Source organism: Lampetra fluviatilis, chromosome 24 (genome assembly GCF_964198595.1).
Source record: "Lampetra fluviatilis chromosome 24, kcLamFluv1.1, whole genome shotgun sequence".
NCBI lineage: Eukaryota > Metazoa > Chordata > Hyperoartia > Petromyzontiformes > Petromyzontidae > Lampetra > Lampetra fluviatilis.
The window spans coordinates 8,685,661-8,706,192 of record NC_136298.1 but is presented as its reverse complement, the minus strand read 5'-3'; the positions used below and the strand labels follow the sequence as shown (position 1 = coordinate 8,706,192).

Below are 20,532 nucleotides of genomic sequence, written 5' to 3'. Positions count from 1 at the left end.
ATCCTCGCGGCTCGGCCAGATCGAGTTACGTCGGTGAAGCAACATCTAGCGCTGCGTGCCCCCCCCCCCCCCCTGCAGATCAAACTTCCCGTTGTATGGTGGCAATCGGCGAGCGTCCAACACTTGCGTGACCACTGTATAAGTCTGGGGGGTGGCTTACGAAGCGAACGGTTCGCGGTCAAATTACGCAAAGGGGTTACGCAAAATTATACTACCCCCCCACCCAACCACCACACTTTCGAGATGTACTGTCCTATAATTATATAAAATCGACGCATCCTGGTCCGAGTAAGACCTTGAGAACGGATGGTGGGAGGACTGCCGGCGCAGACCTGGGGTTGTCACGTGCCCACTACGCAAGCAGCTGCCGGAGATCTGGCGTCAGCAGCGAGGGATAGAGGTGGCAGCAACGACACCCTTGGCCACGGTGACCTCTCGACCCTGACCGGCTGCTGACTCGGGGCTGAGCCTCCTTGACTGTTGACCAGCTGCTCTGTATTCAAAGACCAAGGGGCTCCGTCGTCAGCACGATATCGGTATTCGTGCCACCTTGTCGAAGGTAACCGTGATCGATTTAAAATGTTGTAAACAATTTCGGGGGTTGGGGGGGGGGTGTTGTACTTTATTCATAATATCTACACAATTTGGGGTGTTCGCCCCCTCCCCTCGCCGCCTGCTCCCACGGCACTGACGCTGGCTGCACCCCTCTGCTGCACAAATCGTACGCTGGGCGACTGCTGCACGTGACCGACCCAACGCGAATTGGAACTCCCGACAGCCGTGGCTCGCACCTGCGTGGGCCGTTGCCGTCAATCGATCCACGAACGCCCGACAGAGGTCTCAGCAGTGGCGGCCGGCGGGTAAATATCGTGGAGGGGCACGGTGGTGGTGGTGGCGGGGAGGGGGTGGAGGGAGACGGGGTTCAATCGTATACTGCATCGTGGTCGAGATCTAAAATACACCGAAGTAACTGACAAGCCTGTGTGCAGCAAGACACAGCGGGGCAAGGGGTGAAGACCCTTGTGTTTTGCCCCTAACGACCGGCAACCAATTCTTGAGCGTGGCCTGGTTTGAAGCGTGTTTGGGCATTCTAGCCCGCGAGGGCGTGGGGGGGGGTCGTGTCGGGCGGGGGGGTCATGTGGGGGGGGGGGGGGTCACGACAGACAACGATAAATGTCACACGAAGTGACCAGTGGCCCGATCCGCCCGCGTCCCGCCGTGCATTCTGCCCTGGCTCTCACCCACTTTGCAGACGAGAGAAAATCTGCGACGCTCACCGCTGAATTTTTTATTACTCATTTTGTGCTGCCAAATTTTTTACTTAATTATCAGAATTTTGGAGGGTGGTCCTCGCCTGCCTATTCCACCACTACCACCACCCAACCTCATCCCCCGACTTTACGGGGATTCCATCCGCCACTGGGACCTCAGGTACGTGGTAACGACTCACAGCTCTCGTTCAGTGAATTGCACGCAGGATTGGTGGATCGCGTAAGGATTGCACCATCGAGTACGTGAGTGAGACGCCCACTCGCTTACAATAGTTCGGGTTGGGTGCCAGTAGGATTCTCACTGCCAGTTGGAGGCGTTTTAGCGTTGTCCCCTCGCCATGCGTGGATTTTCTGTGAGCATTCCAGCTTCCACGCACATGCAAAATAGTTAACCTCACAAGTCGGTATCAGTCCATGCTGTTAAATATATAAACGTTGACGTTTCGGGCTATGGCCCTTCTCCATAACACACGCGGATGGTGCTATATGAATGGTTGTTCATAGCACACTTCCCTGTTAGAATCTTCTTCCAATCCGCAATTCTTGTGAGTTCTGGGTCGTACGAATGACCTTTGAACTTCATTCGGCGTCGTCCGCCACTACCCGGTCACTTTTGACCCCATCAACTGAACCAAATTCTAATGTCAGAGATGTACACATTAGATCAATAATGCAATGTGCACTATAGGTACACGTACGGCCCTTTTGTCAAAACACTATTGGATGAGAGCCTGGCCACACCCGTGCAGGTTGTGAGTTTTATTTGACCATACTTCACCACACTGGTCAGTGCGAGGTCGTCGGTTCAATGCAATCTCCAGGTCGTGGCAGTTGAAACAATGACCAAATGTCTTAAGTCGTCCCTCTCCTGTGACCGCGAGTGATATCTGAGCTGGCCCTGTGGTCACCCTCCTTGGTTAAAAAATTAAAATACATTTCGTTTATCAGGTAAGGCCCACTGAGCTGTATAGCTGTTTTTGAGAAAGCACCTGGCCACAATTGATAGCTCAATAAAGTGGCTTTACCACGTGGATTTTTTTAGCAGCCAAATACTCCAAGCGCATGTTTTTAAATGTGGAGGGAAAACCCGGAGTACCCGAAGAAAAACTCACGCGACCACGGGGAGTGAGAGACACGCAAACTCCAAATGTACAGCAGGCGTCATGGTTGAGATTGAACCCACGACCTCCTGTATACCAGGACGATGTAGTAAGCATCTCGCCACCGTGGCGCCCCAAAACACAACCCCCACAAACCAGCACAACACGGTGGAGGTCTCCATCCAGCAGTGGACTGACAAAGGTATGCAAGCAACAACAACCACAACAATAAAAATTACACCATTGGAACCTCATTTGCCAGAAGAAAAAATATAATTGTTTTTTTACCCTTTTATCTGGCAACAAAACTGACACCTTTTTTACGAAGAGTTATGTTTGCATAGACCACAATACCTGCAGTCATAATGCAAACAAAAAACATAACTCTGATAATATATGCACTGTCCTTGAAGTTGATTGGTCCACACCCGAGACAGCTTTCCTTAGAGCCTAGTCTCACATGGTGTTGGACCAGATGACGCCAAAAGGCGTAAAAAAGGTGTCAGTTTCGTTGCCAGATAAAAGGGTAAAAAAGCACTTATCAATAAAAAAATGTACGTCGATGAAACTCAACCGGCGATGAGCTCTTGAACCTGCCCTCGCTTTGCACGCGCGTGCTCGGTAGAGGAGGGAGCGTAATGAGCGCGTGGGACACGTCGGCAACTGCCGAAGGTGACGCTGCCGTTCGCAAGGAGGCGACCTTTACCTGAGTTGACCCACACTCAAGAGGGGCAGTGCCAGCTCTTGGCCAATCCAGCTCCTGCCGCTTATCGCACTTGCATTAGCTGTGACCAAGAAGAAGAAGAAAAAAACATTCAACTTTGTTTTATGTGTGTATGACTTTACTTCAAGGATACAGAAACATGTTTTTGTCAAGCACAGTCCCCAAATACCCAACATGCAAAGTATCCAGCAACACGATTCACGACTAAAGTTGTAATGGGTCACAGTTGATGGCGCTTGTCTCGGGCAGAGCAAAGTTATTTTTGTAAGAGCTCGCGTAATGCGACGCTTCTGGAAGGTTAGGCCAGAGCGAGCGGATCGGTGGAAGAGATGACGCAGAGGGAGACGTGTTTGGAGCTGCAGTGTAGTGAGTGAGGAGACGCGTGGAAGAATGGGTAGGTGAGTGGGTGAATGAGTGAGTGAGTTGTTGTGACCTGCAGCGTGGTGATGGTGGTGGTTGAACACAGTGTGGTGTGTGGGTGAGTGAATAATCAAATAACCAAACCGGCAATGAATGCCCATTGTCATGTATATGCATTCATTAATCCCCCCCACCCCACACCACATCGATCAAGAAGTGCTCACAAGTGATGCCATCACATCTACCCCTCTATTTAAGGAACGAAAAGAGGAGGATTTCTCCACAAATCTGGCTGTCGCCTGATGAAGCTAGTTGTAATTACTGGCGAAACGTCGTACTCAGGGTATTTGCTCTCCAACACACCGGTGTGCTGTACGAGTGACGAATTGGCATGTTCTGTTTTGACTTAAAACTTTCGTGACTGCAGGAATTCATATTCTTTGGTTCTTTCGGTAAAGTCACGTAAATAGAAGAAAAATAATAATAATAATAATAAATAAAGTGAATAAAAAAATACTAATAATAAACAACAACAAAACCTTTATATTCTTAGTTTTTTTTCGGTAAAGTCACGTAGGTGAAATTTTTTAATTTAAATTAAAAATCTAGAACAACAAAACCATTCATGGAGACTGTAGCCTAGTCTCTTCACCTGAGTGAGCGTACTGGCAGTCTATAATGTAGACTTATTATTGGTTCTTTCAGTCATTTAAATTTAATACAAATATAATAAAATAAAACATATATAAATAAAATAATTATTTGTATCTATTTGTATTATTATAAGTAAATTACTGAAAGAACCAAGAATGCGTCTACATTACAGACTGCCAGTACGCTCACTCAGTTTAATAACCATTGCTGCAGTCTACATCATAGACTGCCAATACGCTCACCAGCTTAAAAACCAGGCTACATTCTACATTATAGACTGCCAGTCCGCTCACCGAGGTTAACAGGCTACAGAATACATTATAGACTGCCAGTAGGCTCACCGAGATGAAGAACCAGGCTACAGTCTACATTATAAACTGCCAGTACACTCACCCAGCTTAATAACCATTGCTACAGTCTACATTATAGACTGCCAGTACACTCAGGTGAAGAACCAGGCTACAGTCTACACTATAGACTGCCAGTACGCTCACTCAATTTAATAACCAGGCTACAGTCTACATTATAAACTGCCAGTACACTCACCCAGCTTAATAACAATTGCTACAGTCTACATTATAGACTGCCAGTACACTCACCAAACTTAATAACCAGGCTACAGTCTACACTATAGACTGCCAGTACACTCACTCAGATTAAGAACCAGGCTACAATGTACATTCGTGTTTTTTGGTTGTTTATTTTTTTTCACTTTATTTTCATTATTATTTTTCTATCTACGTGACTTTACCGAAAGAACCAAAGAATATGGCATGTTCTATTTACGTAACAACCTTTACTATTTGGCTGTGTCAAGTGGTGGCGAGTTTAACGACACATTTATATATTTACGCGATCTAACACCAAAAAAACCTGTATTATGGATAAGTGTGCTGTTGTGACCTGCAGTGTGCTGGTGGTTGAACACACAGTGTGGTGAGTGAGTGGGTGAGTGACTGAGATGAAACACATTCAACGTTTGCAATAGTCAGGAGAATAAGATGAGATAGTCATTCAATCAACCCAAGAAAGCCTTGCGGTATCTCAAGACTCGTATTCAGTAAGGGGGAAGGGGTCTTGGCCAATGGCGTGAATAAGTGTTAGGCTTGTGCGAGGAAACCGGAGAACCCGGATAAAACCCCACCACGCATACGCAAGGATGACACGACCACCGCAAGGCCAATTCGCGGCCACAGTCCGACAGCAAGCAGTACGTCCTGGCAATCAAACTATAAAAAAAATTGTCGTTACAAAATGTTAAACTATTTTTTCTTTTTTTTATCAGGTAAGGCCCACTGAGCTATGAGCCCTTTTTCACGACGCGATCTGGCCGCAAACTACATGCTCAACGTCAAGTGGCTTTCCGCCGTGGAAATTTACAGCAGCCAAATACTCTCCCATCCTTGTGCCGTCGGAGCTCAAACGAGCTTGGCTTCCCAGCTAAGGCAACATTGGGTGCGTTCACGGTCATCTGGACGTATGAAAGAAAGAGACAAAGTCACTGTCACAGGCATTCAGCCACACCGTGACTCTTGTAAGTTGATAACTGTGCACACAGAAACAAATCTATCAAAAGGTTAAACTTGGGTGCCCCCCCCCCAATTTGGCTGAATTAATGTTCGTCGTTACTGACGTGCAACGAACGAATGGGAAAGTGCTGCCCCCTACTGTGCGGGTCGTACTTGTGCAATTTGTATTGATAAACTGTAGTTTATTATGTTTTGTGACTTGCGTAGCTTTCCTATAGTGGCATTCTTTGCAATCCACTCGTTTTTTTGTATCGGTTGTTGCTGTTGTAACTTTCCGACCCGCATCCTTACTGGACATCTGTGAAAAAAATCTTCATAGCTCATCGGCTTTTTCCAGTCGAAATCGAGATTCCGAATCTGCTTCTCTGCGGGCCGTTTTACAGCACGAATGAGATGCACTGCTCCGTCCAGAGATCCAGGCGGGTGCCTCGTCCATCGATATGGAGTACGACAGTGCAAGCGGGATAATACTTATGTAGAGAAGTTCCCACAGCCGTACTCGGAGACGGAAGTATGTTAAGGGCTTTCGCCAAGGGTTTATTAAAGCTGTTACTATATTACACAGCAGGGTACACAACTCCCAGGGGCTAGGGGTCCTACTCTGAGTCCGGGTCCCTGCCGGCTAGCTCCGGTCTCTCTCTCTCTCTCGTGTCGGATCGTGGACTCTGCCGACTCCACCGACCGGAGAGAGAAGCAGCTCTACGGCTACCACCGGCTTCTCCCCAGACTCCCTACTCGATCCCTCTCTCTACCCCTGGTTCCCTCTTCACCCTTCTTACTCTACCCGTTCCCACAGTGACCCCGCTTACGTCACGGGGTCTCCCTTAAGTACCCTAGGAGACGTGACGTCATCGCACTGAACGGCACACCTGACGTCACGTCCCCATTTTACTCCTCTACACTTACAACAATACATATCTAGTGGGACCCTTCTTGCCGGGATCAATATGATGATAGAAGAAAAGTCTTTGTGTATGTATGTTGAACCGCACGTTGCCAGCCGTGCTAATCGGCAATGCTACACGCATGAAGATGTTCAAGCACCAAAACGCACCTACATTAACACCTCCTGTATTATTGCCGGGAATAGGATGCTCCGTTATTTTTTTCATCATAAATAATCCAGTATATTTGTTTTAGCATTAATCTATATAGTAATAGGTTTTTACCCTTTCAATTGGTACAAAAACTGACACCTTTATACAAGGCATCATGTTTGCAATAACCACAACACAAGCAGTCAAAATGCAAACAAAAAGAAACAACTCTGATGATGATAATGATATGCACTGTCCTTGAAGTTGATTGGTCTACACCCGAGACAGCTTTTCTTAGAGCCTAGGTTCCATTGGTGTTGGACCAGATGACGCCAAAAGGCGTTTGCATTTTGACTGCTTGTGTTGTGGTTATTGCAAACATGATGCCTTGTATAAAGGTGTCAGTTTTTGTACCAGTTGAAAGGGTACAAACCTATTACTATATTTTGCCACTGGTAAAGGAGGTCTCATAGTGTATTAATCTATATATTTTTAAAAATGATGTAACCGTACGAGATGCGAGTGAGATTCATCATCTCTGCTTGCAGGTGAGAGCTAGTGATATTAGCGATGTTTTTTTCTCATAATTTTTCAACTTAAACGGAGGGATTTGAGTAATGGCATTGCCACATAATGGAATACCCATTAACATTACGTCAGGAGGCATTTAACAGCCCACGTAAAGAACACTCTGTAATCACATATTTCACGGGGTGGAGCGGTGGCACCGTGATTATTGCCCTAATCTATTTAGCCAGAAGACCAGAGTTAGATGCCTGACCATGACTCGCATCAGGGGGCGAGCGATGCATGCACCGCTTCTGACTCCTGCCATCGCTACCAACCCGCAATGACCAGCGTGGGGAATTATAGTGCAGCAACACTCACAGCTTACAAGGCACGGGGACACCATGTATGTGTGCACGTACGTTGAACTTCTTTCGTACCGCACGTAGCCAACCGCGATAATTGGAGGTGCCTTCACCACCCGCGAATGAACAAACGGCTGTAAATTACTACATCTCCTTTCACATTTTCACACGATTCATGGCATGCTGTCCCGATGTAATGTTTAGCGCACGGGACACGCACACGTGGGGTCACCTTTTTCCATTCGATCTTCCAGCGCAGCAGTTGAAACAACGGTCCAATATTCTTCAATCCCCCCCCCGTCACCCACCCACCCACCCACCACCTCTGTCCGCCCGGCAGTGTCAATGGGTGTGCCACACACAGTGAGTCGATCGGCAGGTCGCGTCATGTATGGTGGGGTAAAGTGTGGGTATGACCACCTCTGCTGGGACGTCTGACCCAGTGTGGAAGAGTGAGCCGAACAGCCTGTACAGGTGCTCTCTCGAGATGCCCTCTAGTGCGGGGACACTTCTGCCAGCAGTGGCACGAACAAATAATTGCAGGGCTGCACCTTTACCTGTTTACAGTTCATGGGGTGGTGTAGAGGTTAGCTCGATACATTATGACACTGCTGACTCGGGTCCAGTTGCCGGCCAAGGTTAAAATCAATACCAGATGATATCACAATGTATCCATGGTCTAAATTTCACCAATCCGCTCCGACTAGCATGGCGAGGTAGCATCCATCAGCGTACCGACACACGGCTGTAAATGTATTAATTGACTATTATTCAAATTTGAACAAATGCTGTCGCGTAACATATGAGTGCGTATTTACGCCTCATTTCCTGCTATTGCATGTATTTCTTCATTCAAATGCTTCTGTGACTATGACCGTGTTAAGCTTGTTCTTGCAATATCTGTTGTAAAGATGAGCCTAAAGTGTGACATCATTTAATGATGGCGCGTTGGCTGTGGCGCACAAATTACAATTAATACGTCAGGTCGGTTGCGTGGATGGTTGCTAATCCGACTCCAGAGATTAGCCGGGGCAAGGTGGCCCGATCCATGCCTTTTAGACATGCGTCAATTCAGCCGCTCCACCTGCGATCGCACGGCAGAGTCACAATTCGGGCGACGCAATCCAAGAACCGAAAGACGTGAATCCGAGAACACCTACAGCAGTGGGTTCTTAACCTTTACTGCAGCCTTGCACTCCTTTGGTTCTCGATCGTAAAACAATGTATACTGGTCATGCATACGTAGGGGGGTGATGAAACAAAGTAGATGTAAATTTCGATTTAAAGCTTTCATGACTGCAGGGATTCATCTTCTTGGTTCTTTCGGTAAAGTCACGTAGAAGGGAAATGATAAAATAATGGAAATAAAACAATAAAATAATTCTCACGACGTTTCGGCCACAACGCAAGCAGCCGTCCTCAGGTGAAAAACAGGTCTGTCGGAAAGACAGTGTCTTTCCAACTGGACCCGAGTGTCTTTCCGACAGACCTGTTTTTCACTTGATGACGGCTGCTTGCGTTGTGGCCGAAACGTCGTGAGCATTATTTTATTATGTTTTATTTTCATCATTTTATTATTTCCCTTCTACGTGACTTTACCGAAAGAACCAGGAAGAAAAAAAAGTAGATGTACTTACGTGCCCGTACTTAATTTGTGTTTTCGATTATTTTCCTTCTAAAAAATATTCTGGCCGTGTCTCGCACACCCTCCCCCCCCCCCCCCCCAAAAAAAGGGGCATCTCGCACACCCAGGGGATGCGTGCACCCCAGGTTAAGTACCACTGGTGTCGAGCATTTCAAAATTACTGTTTTGTTATACAATGCGTTTGTGTTGCTGAACAGGCCCCTGTTGTGACGGTGGATAATGACCCTTGCCAGGGGTAAACCTGGCATACACTAAACGATCCTCATTTCGCTGATGAGGCCCCACAAGTTAAAACCCGGCTGCTTAAAACGCATGCTACCGAATTACATCGGTCCAGAACGTGCACACGCCGATTCTAAAATATATATGTACATTGTATTGCATTCTCTGAGTCGATGTGTGGAGGCAGCTGCTAGTCTGCTTAATTATTATCAATGTAACTTATTGCATTATCGACCGAGATAACTCGAACAGCCAGAGGGGGGGTTTTTGTCAACATCCTCCCCGCTGAAGGTGACCTCCGGCGTCACTCGTCACATGAATGGTCCGTCCCATGCAACCTCCCTCCGCTCTGTCCTAAACGCGAACAAGGGTGAAAAGTTTACGCGGCTTCCCAACATTACCGTGCACCCACCTCGAAGGCCGCTCCGTCCGCACACATACACGTGGGCGCCACTGGCAATGAGCACAGAGGCACCTTGCCTGGCGAGTTAATGGACCTTTATCAGCAAGGCCACATGTGAGGGTTTACCCATAGAGCGAATGCACCACCAACTGCGCATTTTCCCACTCGCACCTCTCTCGCGCCCGACTCGAGACTATTTAAGCACGGGGCTGCAGACGGCAGGGACCAGCTTCAGATTTGCTGCACACGAGGTGAGCGACTGGGTGCGGAGGGTGACTACCAGGCGATTGTTGGCTCGGAGCGATGGTTTTAGATTTGAAGCTTTCGTGACTGCAAGGATTCATATTCTTAGGTTTTTTTCGGTAAAGTCACGGAGGTAAAAAATTAATAAAAGTAAAATTCAAATAAAATAATAAAATAAATAATAAAAGCGACCAATGACCCCCAGGCTGATCAGGAAGGGTGCAAACGCGCCTTGACGATCTCTCTCTCGAGTTCTTTCTCGAGTTCTCGGGTTTGTACGGCAGGTTTTATTTGGCGTGCTGGCAGCTTCTGGATGCCCGACGTTTCACTCCATATGCTGGGTGCCCTCTTCAGCAATCCGCTTCTGTCTTATTCTTCAAAGTATGAAGCTCCCAGCACGCGGCGCAACACGTCGGGCACCGTGCCGAACGGTTCCGATACAAAAACGCATCTGAGAACTCTTCGGCACAACCGCGATAACCCACACAGTGGTTATTAACCGATCTCCATTCATCTCGGAGGAGGTTTGGCTCAGCGATAAGCCTAAAAGATGGGAGGCGGTGGGGTCTATGGTGTCCGAAGCATCGTAAAGGTCTAAAAGAACTGGGCGTGAGAGAGGGATCCACATTCTGAGCGAGGGTGTTCATTGGCCACGCGTAGGAGAGCAGACTCGGTAGAATGGCGTTTGTGGAAACGAGACCTGTCCTTGATCATGGAGACCATGGAAAGGGAAGTGTTCGGAGAGATGGGAGATAATCCATTCTCGAACTTTTCCAAAGGAGTGGAGGTTTGAGATGGGATAACACATTTGCAGGGATGTTGGGGTCCAATGTCGGTGTATTTGTCGGGATGGGAGCGACATCAGCAGCAGTCTTGATAATTAAGGCAATAGTACTGGATGTAGACACAATGGTAACTGAAATTAATCACTTTTTTTCCAAGAATGTGATTAACAGTAGTGCACTGGTAAGTGGTCAACGGTAGAGGAACCTTTCCTAAGAGGCACACAACTCCGTGGTATTTCAAGTCGGTCGCAGCACCGTTCGTGAATAGAAGTGATTGCCACGTCATTCCGTGATTTGCGGGATTCCATGTCTGCGCAAACATCGAGTGAACAATTCGGCTACTTTTGCCCCAACAACTGGTCCCGCTTCTTTGACAATGACGATCGTGTCGGTCATTCTGCTTTCTCGTCACTCGTTCTGCTGACGACTCGACCGAATGCACCACAATCGCCCGCCACCACTCTACTCTCCGGAACGTACGTTAAGAACGATCGATCGATGGATCAATCGATCGATCGATCGATGGATCGCTCACCTCCTCGTCCCCTCCCTTCGACGGCAGGTGAAGCATGAAGGCCCTGCTGCTGCTGACGTTCGTGGGTCTGGCCTGGGGCCAGTGGCACCCCAACGCCCACGACGGCCGTCACACCATGGTGCACCTGTTCGAGTGGAGGTGGGCGGACATCGCCGCCGAGTGCGAGCGCTGGCTGGGGCCCAATGGCTTCGCCGGCGTCCAGGTGAGTGCGGTACAGGTGTGGGGGGGCGAGCGAGGGCGGAGGGGCGAGGGTACTGGAGGTGTGTGGCGGTGGGGTGGGAGGGGTGGGGTGTGACCAGGTGAGAGTGGTGGAGATGTGAGTGGGGTGTGCAGGTGAGGGTGCTGGAGGTGTGTGGTGGTGGGGTGGGAGGGGTGGGGTGTGACCAGGTGAGAGTGGTGGAGATGTGAGTTGGGTGTGCAGGTGAGGGTGCTGGAGGTGTGGAGGCGGGCGAAGTGTACAGGGTAAGGGTGGAATTATGCAACGGTTATGCTTGTTTAAGCCATAATAAAGGGATACATATTAAAATTGGAAGCAGATAAGGGTGGAAAGTCAGAGGGAAAAAAAAGAGATCAGCTCACTCCAATAAATTTAATAGGGCAATTATTATTGTACTTGGGCACAGCAATTCCTCTCATTGATTTTTTTTCCCAGGTTGTTCGGAGAGCTCGACTCTAGCAAAGCAACTTGAAGCTTTTGACCTTTAAATACAGACAGATGGGTGGGACACGTGTGCAGGATGGAGGAGGTGATGGGTGGGACACGTGTGCAGGATGGAGGAGGGCAAGTTACCGAGATGGGCTGTTGAGTGTCACCCAGAGGTTGGCGATTCAGGGAGAAGACCTAAAGCCAGCTGATGTGGCCATTAGATCGTAGGAGCAGGCCCTAAAGAACGCGTTGACTCTGTAACAAAAATGAAAACAAACAAGTGAAATGGTGGTGGTGGTGGGTGAGACCGTAAGAGTGTTTTCATAACGCATCTAATGCAACCACGTCTCAAGGCACTCTACAGAAAACAGGGACATAGTCTTTCGATAGAAACAGTGGGCATAGTCATTCTATATAAACAGTGGGTATCGTCATTCTATATAAACAGTGGGCAGTCAGTCGTTCATCGGGAGCTTTACAAAAGGACGGTCTTGAGCCCTGACTTGAACAGGGGGCTCGGATGGCAGGGGGGGAGGGAGTTCCAGACATTGGGGGCAGCAGAGGAGAAGGAGTGACCCTGGAGGCCTGGCGTTAACTTTTCATTTGTGGCGGGATCGAGCAAGGGGGCGGAGGTGACGGCCAAGGTGAGGCGCCATTGAGCATTCGCCATGGTGACCTCCACATTCAAAAACAAATATCCGCCCTCCGTACAGCCTTAACAGACTGTTGGGGCGAGTGCTGTTAGCGAGTAGCACCTATGAAGGCCGCCTCGGCACACGAGGGGGTGGTTGACCAGCAACCACGCCCACACGTCCACCACCTCTCTCTGCCCTTGTCCACTCCACAACAACCGCAGGTGTCTCCCCCCAACGAGAACATCGTGATCAACAGCCCCTGGCGTCCGTGGTGGGAGCGTTACCAGCCCATCAGCTACAACCTGTGCTCGCGCTCGGGCAGTGATTCCGAGTTCCGCGACATGGTGCACCGCTGCAACAACGCCGGGGTGAGGCACGGGACGCGGTGGGAGCGATTTCGGATACAGTAAAAACGAATTTTTGTTTTATATATATATAAACAAAAAAAGTCATATAAACTAAATCATTTTTTTATACAAACAAAAAAAATTCATGTAAACTACATTTGTTTTTTCATGTAAATTAAACAATTTTATCATATAAACTAAGCTACTTTCATTTTACCAGGTAAGGCCCCACTTATCTTCATAGCTGTTTGTTCCAGAAGCGATCTGGCTATCACAAATGATAGCTCAACGAAGTGGCTTATCATCATCCCTTGGTACGCGTCGTGATGTTGATTCTAAATGTGGAGGGGAAAACCCGAGTGCCCGGAGAAAAATCCAGACGACAACGGAGAGAACATGCAAACTCCAAATAGACAGGCGTCAGGGTCGGGATCGAACCCACGACCTCCTGTATACCAGGCGAGGTAGTTAACATCTCCTAGCCACCGTGATGATGATGAGAGAGATACACGCAAACTCCAAATAGACAGGCGTCAGGGTCGGGATCGAACCCACGACCTCCTTTACACCAGGCGAGGCAATTAACATCTTGTCACCATGGCAGCAGCAACTCTCTAACCCAGTCTTCTTCACCAATTGTCAGAGGGAGGGCACACTTTCGCTGATAAGACATCATCAGTGTGAGGGCCGCCACACATTTGAAACCATTGGGGGTTTGACAGCAGCACGACGATGGTGATGGTGTTTTCACACTTGTGTATTGTCGGGGACATGTTTAGAGTGTTTATAGTTTAGAGTATTCACCACCAAGCATCCGTCTACAAGGTTACAAGTTCAAGAAATAATTACGCCGGGCTACGATGAGGGGTTGGGGAGGGAGGGTAAATTAGATAGAGGGCCCCATTGCATTACCTGCACCAGGGCCCATGCCAACCGCTCTATGCCACTTGCCCTGCTCCGTAATTTTACAGCCGTGTGCCCCACGGTAGCCCGAGTGGCCCAGGGGTCAGACGCTGAGCTGGTACGGTTGAGATCCTGCGTTCCAATCCAGGCCTGTGGTTAAACCTGGTTCTGAAGGGTATTTGAGTTGATGGTCCTCAGCCCGGTCACCAAAGACTGACTACAAACAAAAACGCTGCAACTTAAACTGGCTAACTTCAAGCTCTGAGAATTACATATCGGGTTGCCTGTCATGCGATTCACATTTCTTTCATATGCAGAGCGGGTTGGCAAAAAAAGTGCTGCCCTCTACTGCATTGACCAGAGGTTACTTGAATGGATGTCAGATGCACCTCTGCGATATCCGCTTCCGTGAGCCGTTCTCTTGCTCTGCTCGAGATCCGCATGGACGGCTGCGTTTCATGACGTGGCGACGTCAGCCCAAATCAAACCAATCACATGCCTGAACCCTCCTATCCCCCCCCCGCCCGTCCCTCCCCCGCAGGTTCGCATCTACGTTGACGCCATCATCAATCACATGTGCGGCGATGGCGGCGGCTCTGGCACACACGCCACGTGCGGCAGTTACTTCGACGCCGGGCGCCGTGAGTTCTCGGCCGTGCCCTACTCCTCCATGGACTTCAACGATGGCAAGTGCGGCACCGCCAGCGGCCAGATTGAGAACTACGGCGACAAGTACCAGGTGCGCAGCGGTGACGGAATCGGCGTTAAACTATTCAACTATTTTAATTTTTTAATGTAACGTCCACTGACCGATAGAGTTTTTTCTCAGAAGCGACCTGGCCACAAATGATATCTCAACGAAGTGGCTTATCATCACATGGAAATGTGTCGAAGCCAAAAGCTCTAAACCAGCAGTCCCCAACCTTTTTGGTACCAGGGACCGGTTTCGTGGAAGACAATTTTTTCACGGACCGGGGGGGGGGGGGGGGGGTGTTCATCATTGGGTCTTTCCCCCTTTTCAAAGAAGCTTTCCAGCGACATTAATTTTTTACTAATTTTGTCAAGGGTTAGCTTGTAGGCTTACCAAAACTGTGACTGAGACAAGTGCGCAGTGAGGGAAGGAGGCGCGGCCAGAAGTGGTAAGTAAAATAACTGGCGGGCCACGCGCGGACTCACCGCTCTCACCTGCTGTGCGGCCCGGTTCCTAACAGGCCACGGACCAGTACCGGTCTGCGGCCCGGGCGTTGGGGACCCCTTCTCCAAATGCATGTTAATTATGGAGGGAAAACCCAGAGGACCCGGAGAAAAAATCCACGCGACCATGGGGAGAGAGACATGCAAACTCCAAATATGCAGGCGTCACAGTCGGAATCGGGTACCCGTACCTGATTGCGACCTCTGGGATGAAGCCATGTTGCAGGCGCGGGTGGGTTGATTCTAGGAACTTGAATTGTGAGAAGAGACAAGACGTTGGGAAATGAGTGACAATCACGGTTACTCACCAGTGACTCACGGTCTACCCGTACCCGTCCCCGGCCGCACCAGGGTCGCAAACGGGTACCGGGTATGGGGTAGGGTACGGGTATCAGGTACCCGGTTGCGGCCTCTGGTGTTGAGTCGTTGTACTGATCCACGGGCCGTCGCGCCACCACAGGTGCGCGACTGCAAGCTCGTGGGGCTGCTCGACCTGGCCCTGGAGAAAGACTACGTGCGCGGCAAGGTCGCCGGCTTCCTCAACAACCTCATCGACATCGGCGTGGCTGGCTTTAGGTTCGACGCGTCCAAGCACATGTGGCCCGGAGACCTCCAGGACATCGTGGGGCGTCTCAAGAATCTCAACTCGCAGTACTTCCCGTCCAACAGCAAGGCCTTCATCTTCCAGGAGGTGCGGGCCGCGGCGCCGACGCTGTGTGCTGCGCACGCGCGTGTGTGTCTTGTGGGGAGCGGTGGTGCAACGGTTAGCACGCCGTGCCACGAACCCGGCGACCAACACCAGTGACGATTATCTGAATCGGTCCTGGGCCTCCCCAAGGTCAACTTAGCGTCAAATGAGTACCTGGTGCGATGTGCAAACATCGGCACTAAAGAGATAAAGACGGCCGCGTGTGGTGCTGGCCACACACCCCCTCATGTGCCGTTCCGGCCTTCATAGGTGCTCGCTGACAGGACTTGCCCCAACAGCCTGTTAAGGCAATACGGGGGATCTTTGTGTGGGGGGGGGGGGGGGAGTCGTGGGGGGAGCCTGCGATGCTTCACATGGCCTCAATGTGCACCTAGATTGGCACAAACGCCGTGGTGACATCACCGCCACTTGGTGGTGGATGGCGGCTGTAATTGTGGGAGTGGACTCATCAGCTATGCCGTGACACCGGCCTAACCCTTCAGGAGGCCTTCTACATTACGCTGGAATACAGGTACTTTTGATTGGCGCAATGGGCCTTGATCGCATACATGTTCCCGACGATGATGAATACATCTTTGCAGGTCATTGACCTTGGAGGAGAGGCCATCTCTGCATCCGAGTACTTTGGCATCGGCCGCGTGACCGAGTTCAAGTTCGGCGCTAAGCTGGGCGAGGTGGTGCGCAAGTGGAACGGACAAAAGATGTCCTACCTCCGGTGAGTATCCTGCCAGGCCTCAGGGCCAGTCATACGACCTGGATCTGCATCAGCACCACAGGGTGGTGATGCAGACCCAGGGGCACAACACCATTGATGCCAAACCAACCTGACGTAAACACATAGGTTTCTCGCAGCCGATATCATGAATTGTAACTGATTTTGGGTTTGGCCTAAACCTAAAAATAAACTCTGAAACGCCATCAAAATGTTAATCGCTAAACAGAATGACTAACAATAGGATCTGCGTTTTATCGTGCATTCTGCTCTGGCTCTCACCCCGTGTATACGTGGAATGGCTGCGATGCCCATCGCTTAATTGTACTCAATTCATGCGATTAATTGTACTTGTCTGGCCCAGCGACTGCAGTTCGTATATCAAAGGGGTCAGCAACCTGCGGCTCCTGAAGGACTGCTTCGTGACGTCATTCACATGCATTGCGTCTCTCGAAATATCGAGTTTCTTACCGAATTCGAAAAAAAATTGCCCTCGTTATTTTGGTTGCTGACCCAGGGTATATCATCGCGCGAAGCTCGCACATTACAGGAAGGGGTAGAGAAGAAAATTGATCGTTACCGTGGTCATTCTGATCGAAATAAATATTATGTGCGTGCAAACATAACTGCTCGCCCCTCTGCCACCCCCTCCAGCAACTGGGGTGAAGGCTGGGGCTTCATGCCGACGGGCAACGCCCTGGTGTTCGTCGACAACCACGACAACCAGCGTGGCCACGGCGCTGGCGGGGCCTCCATCCTCACCTTCTGGGACTCGCGGTGAGCAGGCGATTGGGCGTGGCGTGTGCGGGTGAGCGGCATGACCAATGACGGGCACCAGGCCCGGGCCGAGGTGGCAGGGATCGTCGCGACCGGTTCCTCCGGCGCGCGCAGCTTCTTCCGGGAAGGTTGAGTAAAGTGGGGCCCCGGAAAGAGGGCGCAATCTCGGACGTGTGTGAGAGAAGGGTTGCTCACCGCCACAATAATGACGACAACCTGAAGTTCGACCTATTTGAATCAAAATCTGTCGTGCATCCATTTGAATAGGGAAGAGTTCACTTTTACCTATTTCCACAAGATAATCACATCTCCTCGGATGCCGCTGCTGGCGCCGTGCTATGAAATGTACGCATCACGTTTACTCCGGTGGCGCTCAAATGTTCAAATGCGATTGGATAGAATCTGTCACATGTGGCTTATGTGAGTCACTTTATGATTTTGACCTGCTCGTGTCATGATGGAATCTGTCATGCGTAGCTTCTGTCGACTCGCGACTCAATCACCACCTCCTGAATTACATGTTTTAAAAATATATTGCATTCTTGTAATGTTGTCACAACCGCAGCGTCTACAAGATCGGCACTGCCTTCACACTGGCTCACCCCTACGGCTTCACTCGCATCATGTCGAGCTACAGCTGGGACCGCAACTTCGTCAACGGCAAGGTGAGACGCGTTCGACATGCGGCATCCGCGCTCGCGTCCAAACTTTTACGAACACGCGCCCGCTCGATTGACGGCCGCCCCCGACGCGCGACCAATGTTCTCCGCGGCACGACCCGTGATGTTTCAGGATCAGAACGACTGGATTGGACCTCCTGCCAACGGCGATGGCTCCACCAAACCCGTGACCATCAACTCCGACGACACGTGCGGCAACGGCTGGATGTGCGAGCACAGATGGCGCCAGATCAAGTGCGTTCCCAGAGGTCCAAGCGGTGGCCGGCGCGGTTCAGCGGTTCAGAGCGATTGATGCAGAAGGGGAGAGATCAAGGCAGGGGTGGTGGCGGGGCACAGGGGGGGTGCCAGGTGCAGTCCTCTTGATAAAAGGTCACTGGATCAGAGGTCACTTGAAAGGGATCTCAGAGGTAACTCTGTGATATCTACATCTGTGGGATGTTCCCTTAGCACAAAAGGGTGGTCGTGTTCCTCTCCGGGAGAAATTTCAATGGCAATTCTCGGTGATACAAAATGTAACACTAAGTTTTGACTATTGTAGTTGGACAGGCCATTTTGCATTTCGAAGGCATAGCTGTAAAGTAGAAGTGTAACTAATCCAACTTAGTTTCTAGGCTAGGTCATGGTGGCGATTCTTGGCATGAAACTACCAATGTGGGTCCAGTCAGAAACATATATAGACCACTGTATTGGCTACGAAACCCTACATTTAAAAAAGTATCCGATGTGTAACTATACATCCATTCATCGACCACAACCTCTTGCTACCCGCAAGATCCAGGCATCGAATTGTGCCTAACGATCACCTATTGTCAACTGTTCTACGTCGTTTGAAATTATTTCCACGGAGGTTATAAACGCACCATGGGAGCAGTTAAAAAACAAACACTTTCTTGAATCCTATTTGCGGCCTCGAATCGTGACAGTTTGTGGAACCACGAGGGGGAAGGTGCAGGGGGAGGTGGATAGCTGCTCACCAATCGCACAGCTGTCGATTATTTTGTCGTCGTGCGATTCATGCTTTTCAGGAACATGGTCATCTTCCGCAACGCTGTTACCGGACACGACCTGACTAACTGGTGGGACAACGGCAGCAACCAGATCGCATTCAGCCGCGGCAACCGTGGGTTCATCGTCATCAACAATGATGACTGGTGAGCACGACTGGCTTAATTTCCGGCGCAATGCGTCCAGTATACACCGCTAGTTGCCACGGTTGCAGCTGTCGGCGCTGGTCGTACATAAGCGAGCCCGACGACATCGATGCTGGCGTCCACACCGTACGTAGAAAAACGACTGCAAAGGACGATGTAGGTCGTGAACAAAAATATTATCTACAGAAATACAATTCAGAAAATGTCCAAAGTTGGTGGCCCATGAGCCTACAGTTATGACGAGGGCAGTCGAGCTGCTAGACAAACTAGGCGAGGCGTAGAATCTTCCTTGAAGATATCTCCTCCAGCGAGCATTGCTCTAACGCACTGGGGGTCACGACACACTGGTCAATGTGAGAGTTCAACGTGGACCTCCCTCGTCATCTCGTTACACTATGCTGAAAGCACAATCGACGACAAATACAATTGTGCCAGTGGCCAAAAGCAAGCAACGTCCGCCACTACAATCCACCGAGAGAACGCGTGGATATTTTTTGTTTTGTCTACCGTGTCGACTGCCCTCCGATAATAGAAAGCCACTGGAGCTATGCACTTTGAAATCTAGATTCAAAATTCATTTTTTCGAACTACCTTTTGCGTTTCGTTTGTTGTCCTTCCTCTACACCTCCGATTAGCACGGTTGTCTATGTATGGTGTGATAGAAGTGTCAACATATATACATGCATACAAATATGCATACGTACAAGCATATGTACGTCACCGTTCCACAGGGCCCTTGACGCGACGCTCCAGACCGGCCTGCCGGCTGGAACCTACTGCGACGTCATCTCCGGCAACTTGTCGGGCGGGCGCTGCACGGGCGCGCAGATCTCCGTGGGGGGCGATGGTCGCGCCTTCTTCCAGATCAGCAACGCGTCCGAGGATCCCGTGGTGGCGATCCACGTCAACGCCAAGCTGTAGCGCGGTGTCGCACGGCTCCCGCTGGGACGACAGCGACGATGATGAACCCAGCCTCCCAGCCCCCCGGCGACGCGTCGCGCAGAGCGGAACATGATCGATAAAAAAAATCGTAACAATAATGATGATGATCGAAACGAAGACGTTCAAAGTCAGGACGCAGCCGCCGCTTGCTTCAACCGCCTCAAATCAGCCGGCCGTTTGCTGTACTGCCATATGTATTCATCTGCTGTGATCAATAAAACGTGCACACGTTAATCCACATGTGACTGGTCTATATCTGAAATTAAAAGGTGAAGGTGCAGCCCTGCAATTACTTGCTCACACCACAGCTGGCAGATGGGCCTCCACTAGGAGGGAAGCTCTTGAGAGGCCCCTGTGGAGAGTGCTTTTGGCCCCCTCTTCCCCACTGGCCATATGTCATGGAAGGAGTGGGAGTGCACACACTTTGCCACACGACAAACAACCTCAACATTTCTG

General features: G+C 50.0%; 1 protein-coding gene across 1 annotated transcript; it reads left to right on the top strand.

Moving 5' to 3' along the window:
- The first annotated feature begins 303 nt into the window (after nt 1-303).
- On the top strand, nt 304-20,244 carry LOC144941241 (alpha-amylase-like). The gene is made up of 11 exons (XM_078867864.1): nt 304-559; nt 11,408-11,582; nt 12,883-13,029; nt 14,453-14,650; nt 15,566-15,796; nt 16,396-16,529; nt 17,181-17,303; nt 17,869-17,968; nt 18,096-18,217; nt 19,009-19,134; nt 19,866-20,244. The coding sequence occupies exons 2-11, from the start codon at nt 11,415-11,417 to the stop codon at nt 20,053-20,055; spliced, it is 1,539 nt and encodes a 512-aa protein (XP_078723990.1). The 5' UTR covers nt 304-559; nt 11,408-11,414; the 3' UTR covers nt 20,056-20,244.
- Nucleotides 20,245-20,532: the final 288 nt, after the last annotated feature.

Bases quoted from the DNA above. Each gene is read 5' to 3' on its own strand.
- LOC144941241 (XM_078867864.1), top strand. From the start codon at position 11,415: ATGAAGGCCCTGCTGCTGCTGACGTTCGTGGGTCTGGCCTGGGGCCAG. The intron at 15,797-16,395 runs GTGCGGGCCGCG...ACATCTTTGCAG, and splicing joins AGGCCTTCATCTTCCAGGAG to GTCATTGACCTTGGAGGAGA. The intron at 18,218-19,008 runs GTGCGTTCCCAG...CATGCTTTTCAG, and splicing joins CACAGATGGCGCCAGATCAA to GAACATGGTCATCTTCCGCA.